This window comes from Pagrus major, chromosome 13 (genome assembly GCF_040436345.1).
Source record: "Pagrus major chromosome 13, Pma_NU_1.0".
NCBI classification, from domain to species: domain Eukaryota; kingdom Metazoa; phylum Chordata; class Actinopteri; order Spariformes; family Sparidae; genus Pagrus; species Pagrus major.
Window position 1 is genome coordinate 24,761,800 of NC_133227.1, and position 12,305 is coordinate 24,774,104.

General features: G+C 40.0%; 1 protein-coding gene across 1 annotated transcript in view; it reads left to right on the forward strand.

Moving 5' to 3' along the window:
- Window positions 1-12,305, forward strand: part of ncam1a (neural cell adhesion molecule 1a) — a 267,736-nt gene that overhangs the window by 179,271 nt on the left and 76,160 nt on the right. The window contains exons 3-6 of the mRNA XM_073479183.1: window positions 2,181-2,390; window positions 3,911-4,054; window positions 8,385-8,522; window positions 9,788-9,905. Coding sequence (XP_073335284.1) covers window positions 2,181-2,390; window positions 3,911-4,054; window positions 8,385-8,522; window positions 9,788-9,905 — 610 coding nt within the window. The remainder of the gene's footprint in view (window positions 1-2,180; window positions 2,391-3,910; window positions 4,055-8,384; window positions 8,523-9,787; window positions 9,906-12,305) is intronic.

Sequence of the window (12,305 nt, forward strand, 5' to 3'; positions counted from 1 at the left end):
TTTAGGTAATGGTACTTGTACTCATTACAAGTTCAGCACTGAATAAATTCAATGCAAAAGACAAGACAGTGCTACAAAAAAGACGAGGATAGATTGAGCAGTTTACTCAGAGGAGGAAGTGAGGAGATGAGATCAGAGGCAGGTAAGGACGAGGGCTTAGAGGAGGTGTGGGAGAGGTGCAGTCTGAAGAGATAATGAGAGAGAAGTCTTAGACTTTCTCTTTCCAGAGTTGAATGTACATGTGCAGATGTCAACTTGTGTGAGATGCAGCTGGTATTGCATGAGGTTGGTCAGCAGTGTGACATTATAGCACGTACAGTACATGACTAAAATCCTGGTAGTCAAGGGTGTTCTTAGTTATTATCTCTACAGTTCGGTTCATTCAAATAACAAAACAAACTTGTATCTAGACATGTAGATAGTTGTGGTCTCATCTGGGCAGGCTTTGATGGTTTTGTGTTTTTTTTACCTACACCCTAATACAGTAAAGGTAGGATAAAGCTTGATGCTGTTGCTTGAAGCAATATATAATTACACTCAAAAGCAGCAACATATCTTTCCATTGTTTCCACGCACTAAACTATACATTTTTCTTTTTCATAAATAAAAAAAACAGCAAATTCTCTGGATTATCCAGCATAAAGTTTTGCGCTAACTACAAACATTTTGCCATGGTTAGCCTGTCGCTGATCCCACTTCAAAAACATCTGTGTTTTTCCCACATCAGTTTTTTCCAGTTTGAGCAGTTCAAAGAAGCATTTTGACCTCATTTTTAGCTAGAAACAATTAAATGTTCTTGTAGTTGGAGGGCCTTGCAGACAAGTCTTAGACAGCGGGTAAACCATATCCAATGAGAAAGCAACAGGAAACTAAGAGTGGGGAGGGAGGGAGGCAGCAGAAGGAGCCACATAAGCATTGTTGAACATCATGTTCATTTGCAACCTGAGATCAGTTGGGTAGTTTTTTTTTGTTTGGTATTTTTACCCCCACATCACCATGACAACAACTACTTTTAAGATTTGTAAGATTTTTGATTATGTAGTAGTCTATTCTACCTTGAATTAGAGCACTGTCTCTGGAGAGATGTGCTGCTAAATGTTTTAAATGTGACTTTTATAGATCAAGAGCATCCATCCCATTAACTTCAACTGTATTTGGGGTTGGAAGTGGATATCTCACAGACAAGGCCAATTATCTGCAGAGATAGATACAAATAAAAATGAACTAAAAACAACTGTCAGAATCTGTTTTTCTGTAGTTTGGGTGAACTGACCCTTTAAAACAGCTATTAGACTGAAACAGTAACCAGTTGACTCCATCTACTGACCTGTTGTTACACTGCTGCTTGCAGAAAAGCCATAAAATGCAATGCTGAATAACTCTGTGCATATGGATGCCTGCGTATGCCATGTTTATGTAAGCCTTGATATTTTTCTTTATTTTCCTAAGTGATTTTTCTCTGTGGCTTCAAGGAGCGTGCCTTCGGCTTGAACTGATGAGATTGCATTAGTATGTTTCAGGGAAGTGTGTCAGCTCGCTCTGGTCTTTATAAAACATAAATGATGGGGAAAAGATGTTTGAATTTTTCTTTTAGTGCAAGCTGCGTCCTACTGAATAATCTTCTGTCCTACTGAGCAAATACAAATTATTTATACCATTCTTTTTATGTTTTATTTTCATATTTAGTTTGATCTTGAAAAAGACAACCACTGTATGGAGATTGGTTTTGATTCAACAATAATGTTTCCAAGCTATCCTCACACAAAGAATTATTGATTAATAGGGTGTAGATATGAGCCTTTATGACTTGTAGACTGTGTTTCATCTTTCATCGTTACATGTTTACTCAGAGAACATCATGCGAGAACAGAGTCTTGCTTAAACATGTTAAAGTTGTTGCACAGTTATGTAATACATCAGGGATGTCACTGAACATGAATACAATATTCAAACATGAGAACATGCATTCTGAAAAGATGCAAGTAGTTTCCAAAGTTCACATCTAACTGAGACATCTAGCAAAGCAGGGGGCATAGCAAGGCTCATTGAAAACTGCAAAGCTACAAAGCAAAGTTCTGCTTTTTTAATAACTTAACTGGATACTGCAGTTTTATTTCTATGTGTCAGCTTCTTAAAGAGTTCTAACTTCCTTTCTTCCTTCTTCATTTTCTGTTTTTCAGTTGTGGGAGATGCTAAAGACATAGACTGGTACGCCCCCAGCGGGGAGAAGATTCTTCCCAACAGGCCAGACATTTTTGTGAGCCGCAGCGATGAGACCACGTCGACCCTCACCATATACCACGCCAATGTGGACAGTGCCGGTATCTACAAGTGTGTGGCCAAGAGCGGAGACAAGGAAGCTCAGGCCACAGTGCAAGTGAAGATCTTCCGTAAGTCTGAGTGTTGGAGTGAATGTTTAATCGCAAAACCCTTCAGCAGTATATAAATCTAAGTTCTAGGAGACAGGATCGGACTGCTCCTGTACACTGTATGCTTTAGTTTTAGAGAAAAGACATTTAAGATTTAATAACCCGAGAAGTGTTGCCATTTAAGGAAAAGTATGTGCTTTAAAGGCTATAAAGTGAATCTAAACAAGATGAAACATGAAAATGTCCTCCCAGATATCTTAGTCTTCTTGGTAAAAATCTCCAGACTATTCATTAAAATGTCCTCCGCTATGTTCTCCTCCAGTTTGTTTTGACAAACTGAAGCTTACTTCACATATTTGACCCTAGCGCTTCATAATCATACCAAAAGCAGCCCTGTGTTAAAAACAAAAAAATGCACTGGGCTGCATTTTTGGGCCTGTGCTGTCTCAGGCAGGTCAATGAAATATGATTCAGGAAGTCCTGTTTGGAGGTAATAAGTTAGAAGTTTCACTCCACTGCGTTTTTGTAATATAACGAGGGAGGATTTCACAACTCTTGCCAGCAAACAATAGAAATACAGCATCCGTAACACAAGTAATTGGTAGCACTTTATAATTGGTAGCACTTTATAATCACAAATTCATATTAATTATTAAGTAATTAGTGGCCATCCAGATAATGATTATAAATGAGCTACACAGTATATAATAAATGGTTTATAAAGCATTTAAATGTTTGTTAAAAGAGAAATAACTATCAGCTAAAGTTTAATTAACTACAAAAGTTTTACTGGCCGTTGCAGCGTCCCGCTGAATGACATCACTTTGCTTTGTGGCGAAATAAATAGAGGACGTGTCTTCACTTCCTCCCGCTGTATAAAAAATACATCATTTGGAGCCAGAGTCTACACAGTAGGGATCGTTTGGTGGAGCCACAGTAATGGGTTCCTGCCCTTACATCCGCCTTACTCATTTCAAGCAGGGTTCAGCTGTCAATCATGACATCACACACTGTTTTTTATAGCATCAAACAACTGAGTAAAACCAAAATTAGCAGAAAAATGAACACTTGAACATACATCAGCAGAATGAAAAGTACCTAACATGACAGAAATCAAAACTTTATTTGACGTACATGTTGTGGGAGTTTTTAGTTCGACCCATGTCTGATCTCCTAAAACAGAGAGGGCCGAGTTTACGAGCCATACTGCAGCCAGCCACCAGGGGGCGATCAAGATGTTTTGGCTTCACTTCAGGGGAGCTGTCATGTCATTCATCTTTATGGTCAATGGAACGCAGACTAAGAGTCTAACTGCCTTTACCTCAGCTACCTCCACACACCATCTGTGATTTAGAAAAACAAAACCAAAAAAACATTTATTAGAGAAGCAGAAGCTCAGCCATATGGTGCCGTGTTACACCGCTAATCAACTGTTAGATTTTTCTAAGCAGAGCAAATATGCCACATAGGAGTGTCAGTCTGAAAGATGAGGTATTTATAAGCTCGTGTAATGTCTGTGTATGTGTCGTATCTTCCTACAGAAAAGATCACCTTCGAGAGCGCTCCCAGCCCACAAGAGTTCAACGAAGGTGACGACGCCGACATAGTCTGCGATGTGGTCAGCTCGCCACCGCCCACCATCATCTGGAAGCATAAAGGCGTCAGGATCCAGGTCGCCAAAGACGGTGAGCCAGTCCAAATAAAAATGTTCCAATGCTTGAGCCACTTTCCTCGCCTTCAGCCTGCCATCCCATCTCATTCCCCCTGACTCTCTGAGCAGTCACCTTAGCTTCCTGCCAATGATGTCAGCCAATTCATGCCTTCCAATCAATTTGCCACCCTCTTCCTCATCTCCTTCTCCTCCTGCCCATCATCTATGAACAAAAAACATGCATTTTCAGTGGGGAACTTTCAGACCTCATAGATGATGCACGGACACAGAAATTGTATTTTCCGGCCGAGCAAGAAGTGGTTATTGTCACTAGAAAAGATGTCTGAGGGCAGATTGGACTTTAAGTTCCCCAAATGGAGGAAAACGACTCTGGAGGCTGAAATAATCTGAAAACACTGAAGAAAGAGAGAGAAAAGTGGAAGGGGAATAGAACGGCTAACAATGTAATTTATGTCTGCTGTCACTAACAAAAAAACGCAATCTAGAGCTACCAAATTAGCTAGTTTAGCAAGTGAAAAGAGGTAATTTTACTGTCAATGTCACTTTATATTTTCTTTATGTATATCTTTGCCAGCCTTTTCTTTGCCATCTTAGTTTTTAACACATGTAGAAATAGAAATGGGTGTTTTGGGAGCACATCTGTGGTAGAAGTGTTTTTGACAGTTCACAGTTGGATGTAGTCCTCTGCCCATCGTTTGGATTGCCAAGTTTGCTCATTGTTGTAACTGCAGCGCACTCCGCTGAAAATCAGCCTTCTGAGTATATCAAATACTTACTGCCTTGAGGCTTGAAAGGAGGTTTTTGAAAAGTATGTAGCTCGCTCCCCAACAGAGGACGGAAGCTGTAAATCAGCTTTGATTTTGCAGTTGTTACCATGGATCCTAATGGTGAGTCACAGTCACAACGGAGAGGAAATAAAGAACAAAACAAAACAAAACAAAAACATCAAAAGGTCCTTAGAAACTTCTCCAACCACTCCTGCCTTATAAGCCTTTTCTCCTCCGCTGATTTCCATGTTCTAAACAATTGTTGATTTGCCAGTAAACACGCTTCCGAGCTATGAAGCGTGACATGTAACAAAGGTATTTAGCTCTGCTGCAGTCAAACTGTGAGGGTTTGGAACATACAAATAAACACTATAGAAGGTGCTGCAGGAGAAGATCTTTATCAACATTTCAAGACATTTTGCTGTTGTGACTCGACACTGTGAACCATTGCAACTGCTGCGCAAAGGTGGAAGTACTCAGATCTTGTTCTTAAGTAAAAGTAGCAATACAGTGTAGAAATACTGTGATTAGTAAAATACATGCATTTAAATTTTTATCAAAAGTAAAAGTACTCATTCTGAAGATTGTCATATTAATAGCTGATGGCATCAACTATTAATGAACACATGGATGCATCATCGGTGATGTCAGGGGTGGAAGTAACTAATTACAGCTACTCAAATTACTGTAATTAAGTCACTTTTTGGGGGTACTTGTCCTTGAAGTGTATTTTTTCAAGTCTGTAATTTTACTCAATGTACTTACTTGAATATGCTTTACACCATGTAGTCTCCTAAGTGACATAATTGACTACTGAGTATAATTTGGATGAATATCAAAACCCTTTCATCTGCATTTTGATATTCAATAAGGTTTTCTGATCTGCAAACAGGGGAATGAAAACCCTGAGGTAAAAAAAAAAAAAAAAGGAACTCTGCAGCAGACGCAGGTTTGGAGAGGTGACCATGACCGCTGAGCAGAACAGCGCAGGAGTTGGGAGTAATTAAGACTGAAGATTTGGAGAAACAATTCCTGCTATTCATAATGCACGAAACATCCAACAGTTCACAAAAAAGTCACAAACTTTTCAGTATTCGGCCCCTTCTGCCAATAAAATGAGGGTGGTCTCAGCGGTGTAGCAGATATACTCATAAACAGTTTTTTGTAAATGAGTTCATCTGGCAACTTCAGAGCAGCTTTACCTCAGAGAGTTCAACTAAAACTTTAAATCTGCTGTGTGAAGACTGAGGCAGTGAGACTGGGTTTGGTTTTTCACACTTGGACCGAGTCCTTTTTTAACCTTACAGTAACCCCTCCTTTTGGTGACCGCTGGAGAGCCTGGAGTCACCACAGTGTTGTGCTAAGGCCGCCTTTATTCTTGGAGTCTGGTCAAGGAATGTGTTTTTCACTGGAAAAACCACTAATTGTAACCGACACTGAAAACTGAAAACTGTTTATCTAATTTTCCTCAGAGCAGCAGTTGACCTAACCCTATGGTGCGTGTTGCATTGTTAAGAAACCCCTATCAGAGCTTTGTCATAGTAATATGTGTCAATGTGACATGAATTAAGAGCTGGTTAAGAAATTGCAAAGCTCATTTTTTTTGTCAGTATGAATACCACGCTAAGCTCAAAAGAGGTTTGACTTTAAATATTATGACATTACTTTTTCACGTCCTTTCTACGCTGAATATTGCAGCTCACAGCTCGTGGAGGATTCTGCACTGATTTACATGTGCACGCAGACAGGAAGCAGAAAACAACCTTACTGTGGAAATCTGCGATGGGACATATGTTAGTAGTTTTGTCCGCATTCAAATGTTTTACTCCTGCTGTTGTACCAGAGTATCATCGAGTCCATCCTGCTGTACTGTTCCACCTGCTTCTTCAACATGCTATCTGTTTAAAAAACGGGGCCAAACTCACACATAACCAACACAGCTGCCAGGATAATTGGTCTCCCTGCAGCCAGCCTTACAGAGCTGAACAATATGACTGTTACAGCGCACATAGTGCAACCTCAATAGAAGAGGACATCACACATGAATGTAAATCATTAAAAAACATCAATAGAATTCAGAATGTAAAAAAAAATACATTTGATACTGCGCTATACGTTGAGCGTGTTTACATCCTTGTATCCCAGTAATTGGTGGATGTGAGGGAGCCACACGCTGGATGTGATAGAAGCATTTATCCGGGAAGCAGCGGGTGATAGTCCTACTTCTACCTCAGGCAGTGAGTTTCAATTTCACCTGTACAATTATTAATAGCGGTGGCTGTATCATAGAGGTTCATGGGGTATTATCACATCAGGTATCAGGATCACTGTTCATACCATTAGCAACTACTTTGTAGAGTTACCTTATGATATGTCCTGCTATGATAGGGTAAAAAGCCAGACATTAAAATTGGCTCTGTTAGAGAAGCCAGTGTGGATTTGTGATATTAGACTGAGAGTTAAGTATTCAAATACACCAATCACATTCAGCTTTATTCATTTATGTCCAGTGTAGAGGAACAGTAAATGTACTTAATTATCCTCCACGACTGGCAGGGAGCTGTGGTGACAACACTGTAGTTGGGTGGAGTCGTTTGTGCAATAATGTGCGCACATCTTAACATGTTCACTATTCCAAGACAGCATCCCTTCTAGCACTCGTTGCATTATAATTTGCACCAAGTGGTTTTGTAGCACACAGGGTTTCTTGAGTTAACACAGCAGCCTTCTCTCTTAAATAGGGTAACAAATAAAAATCTTGCGCCGACTCATTAGCATGGAAATAGGACTTGCGGCACTGGACTCCTGCAGAGGAGTTCTCATCCCCGAACAAGGAATCAACTGGCCTGTGAAAGTTACGCCCTAAAAAAAGCCACAATGTCTAATCCTGTGAGTTTTAAAGTACACACTGTCCAGTCACAAATTTTGAATAAGTGCAAAATACAACTTTCCAAATTGGGGACTAAAACTAACAAACCATGACTCAGCACCTCATCTTATAGCTCTCAAATCAGATGTGGTCAGAGCGCTGGATTTTAATAATACGCTGGGTGCTTTTCCCCAGAAACGTGTGAGAAACAACACCTGGTTTCAGTTAAGACGGCTCAACCTCTTACTGTGTGTTTACGGCCGCTGTAATTAGAGGTGCGACTGTTTGTCAGACTATGATTTTTGTTAAACACTGCTGAAATATGTCTGGTTTCAGCCAGGGTGTCATGCAGGGCTCTGTGTTCTTCCAACCACTTGCGTGATTACCAGGGATAATTGGGACTTTTGAATCTGGCTCCAACTTCCTGCCTGAGCACTTAAGTGAAGTATTTCAGTTCTTAAATGTTCCTCTTGAGCCATTACTTGGTTTTTAAGTACACGCAGTCAGAGTTTCAAGGCTGAGGAAATAATCATGCTGTTACACTTCTGTTAGGCACTTGTTGGTTCTTTGTTAGATCTGAGATATCTTTGGCAGTTTTAAAACAATTGCAATCAAGCATTTGACATTTGGAGTTTTGTGATCCATTCCCTAATCTCAAACACCATTTGTGATAAGTTACTGATTCCTGTTTCCCTTTTTTGTTTTAGTGCGATACAAGATCGTGGATAATGGCCACCTGCAGATCCGCGGCATCAAGAAGACGGATGAGGGCATGTACAACTGCGAGGCTCGTGTCATGGCCAGGGGAGAAATTGACTTCAGGATGATCAAGGTCGTTGTTAACGGTGAGCACTGCATCTCTTTCACCTTCTGCTCCCTGCCGGTCCTGATACTCATAAAGGAGTCGGTGCTCAGCATGGTAGGTTACAGTAATGATGACCCAGAGAGAATGTTCCTGTAAGATATAAAATATGATTGATTGGTGTTAGTTCAGTCTGTCGTGTCTGTCCTCCCCAAAAAACACGGCTGTATAGTTTGTCTGTGCAAGCAGCTTATTAAAACTTTATCAGACTTGTGTTAGTTGTTAGGCACAGACCTCCAGTGGCTGTAGGAGCAAAAGAGGAGGTCAGGTGAGGTAGTATAAATAGCGACAAAGTCTCTTGAATAAGGAGGTCAGGCTGGGTGGATAGGTCAAACACAGGCTTTTACCCATGAGATTTATGTCTGTGTCCTGTGTGAACCCAAAAGTCTAGGTTGATTTTATAACAACATTACGTTGCGTACATCATGTCGTGACATGTTTGTACGTAACTTATTATTTAAATCCAAATCCTGATCTATTCCCAAGACTAACCAAGTAGTTTTGGTGCCTGTTTGAAATTGTTTCACAACGCCTGTAGCTGTTACTCTCCAATGGTCGTATATACTGTTTTGGGAATCATTCATAAATTAGGGTTAGGGTTAAGATAAGAGTTATTAGGATGTGTTGTTCATGTTCTTACATGTTTTATCAACCTGTCTAACTCTCTCTGGTTCAGAGAAAGACATCCAAAACAACTACTAGCAAGATTATTGTTAAATGAATAAGAATATTCATGGTGGACAATGTTTTTTTTTCCACTTACTGTATGGTTTTACTCTAACACAAGCCGAAATGCCTGCGTGTGCCTTCTAAATGTCAAAATCTAATTTTGGAAAAGAGAAATGGAAGGCTTTGTATGGCACAGGTCTTTCAAATTTCATTTATGCTTATAATCTCATTTTTACATAATAAAGTCAACGACTCTGCCAATTTCATCCCACATTTTCTCCAGGACACTGGTGAGGTTTAATTTTCAGTATGTGTTGCTCTTTCATTCAGTATATACTATAATACTTTCCAGGAAGGATCACCAACATTACACATTAGGTGTGTAAAGATTTTCATTAACTGGCAACAGCCACTGCTGTCCTACTTTACGTCAATCACGACAGAATCAATTCACCCACAAAGGTTATGAATTATGAGTTTAAGTCCATATATCTTGATGAAGCCTCTTCAGTATACCCTGTCAGACTTTCAATACTCTTGCTGCATCTACTCATTACTTATCTTTCATCTCTTTTTCAGTCCTTCCCACCATCCGTGCCAGGCAGTCGGACGTCAACGCTACAGCAGACATCGGTAGCTCTGCCTTGTTGGCCTGCGATGCAGACGGCTTCCCTGAACCCACCGTTACCTGGGCACAGTACGTCACCCGCTGCTGTCATTGGCCTATTTTGATGAGTATAGGATCAGGGGTAGATCTGAGCCATCACAAAGATGAATCCCTTTTGTTGTTTTCTTATCTTGACCTCCAAGGAGAGAAAAAGAATGAAAAAGAAAAAGAAACACACAGTCAGGAGTGAACTATCTCGCCTCACTAAAAACTTCAAAGACAGCTAAGCCAAAAATACTTCAAGCATACTTCAAGGCAGTACAGTATATTCTCACAAACACTATTTTCTTCTTAGAAGCAATCCGCCAAGGAGTCAAAAACAGCCTGATAGGATCAAGTTGTATAACGATGATGTAGAGCAACGTAAGGCAAAATGAAATACACACAAAAACAAACACTTGGTTCAGTATTTAAAGAATACCAGGATCTACTGTAACGGGTGTACATCCAGGTCAGTTCACTTAGTCACAAACTTTCCTTATCAAATCAGACCTCTGCTTTATCTTTTCAGGAAGCTATTTATTTTTATCAATGACACTTAGTGAGACCGTGCCCTCCAGTGCAGGATACACTCTATCGCTCCATATCCACCTGGATCAAAGGGCCATGTAGTAATCTGGAGGAGTGTTTTTTCAGGGATATTTTTGGCCTATCTCTGTCTCCAGCTGCTGGACATTATGACAATGGCACACCACGGATATGACACTAGAAGAAAGGGTTACATCCATTACATTACTGTTTGACTTATGAGCATCAGGATGCTGACTACACAGGGGAAAAAAGAACATAAATCCTCCAAAATCCAGTTGGTATATGAAGCATTCAATGCACTTGTGTAGAAGAGTAGCTTATTTCTTATTTCTTTAATTCATTTTATCCAATGAAGAGCTTGCTGTAAGTTCAGTCTCTGTGGCCTCAGCCTGAAAGCTCCAGTATTTCAGCATTTCGATTTAACTTTCGATTAAATTTAACTTAACTTTGTACAAAATCTGAGTCATGTTTTTTAACTGGTAGAAAATGTCTCTGAGTGCTAAAAGTCCAGTGTCCACTGTAGGCATGATACAAAAATATTCAGTCTCAGATTCAGAATTTCAACTTAGTTCTTTGAACCAAGAACTTATCTATTTATTATTATTTTTATTTTTTTATTGCACCCTTTGAATAGAAATTAAAATCAAGTTGTGCTCCATCTGACAGGGTACTTCAACGCTTACTGCAAGTTCAAATTGCATGTTTCAGATTTAGCAGTAATCCACTGGGGACGGTCGCCTTTATGAATCTCGCCTTCTGATAAAATCGGAGATAAAAAAAGAAAAACTCTCTCCCTCGCTGCTGATGCTGTACGCCTCTCGCTGCCTTTCCGGCTGTACTCTTTATTCAAAATGCTCGGCCCACATCTGAAAGGATTCCATACGCATAACATACATTTAAAGGAGTCGGTGTTGCAAAGTGTTTGTAAATGGGGCATAAATATGAATTTGCATGGCCTTGCCTGTAAATAGTCGTGTGGGAGAAATGATTAGATGTACATGTATTTACATTTGCGTGACTGTAATAAGTGCAAACAGGGCTTTGATCAGCATTATTAGGCAGGTTTCCACTCCGCACACATTATTTAAATTGCATACTTTTCTGATGCGGTCGGTGTGGTTATATAGCAGGAACTCACACACAGACAACCGGTTTCATTAGCTGCTTATAACTTTAAACTTTGCCTCGCCATAGTAACATATGTTTTTAACATATGTGTTAAAAGGTTGAGATTTTATAGCATTCAATACGTAGCACATATGAGATGGAGCTGTCATATGGCTGAGTAGAGGCGGAAAAAAAAGAAATGAATCAGGAGAGACAAGTGAATGAAGAAAATTGTTTATTATGACAGATTATATATGATGATTAAGTCTTGGCAGAAACACACTTAGACTCTAGGACATTTCAGTGGTGGCTGATGACTCTGCTGAGGCTGATAAAGTGATGGAGCTGAGAAATCTGAGTGGACTGGATGGTGATGGGAAGACGGAGGGCAGGCATAAAAGCTGCCGCACTAAAGGCAAAGGGAGAATGAAATCTTTTAAAGGCAGCAGAAAGATGATAGGCTAACAATGTACAGTAGGTGTGAGCGACTGATAAGAACAGCAGATAGCCTCAAATAATGACAGCGAGGAAATCGAGAGAGCATCCGGTGTGAGGAATAAACTACAGACTTCAGCATGCCTGACTTAACGTTCGCTGGACCTGCTGCGTGCAAACATTAGAAAGAATGAGAAAAAAAGTTTATCAAGCGTACTGCAGCGGAGGAGGGCTGATATGTTATACGTGATGACTATGTTCTGATTTGATGCGGGTGTTTCCTAAGATCTTATTTACACACAACATCAATGTTTTAATAGCGTTTAACCCGATTTAGTCCTCACAAATCACTCGTCA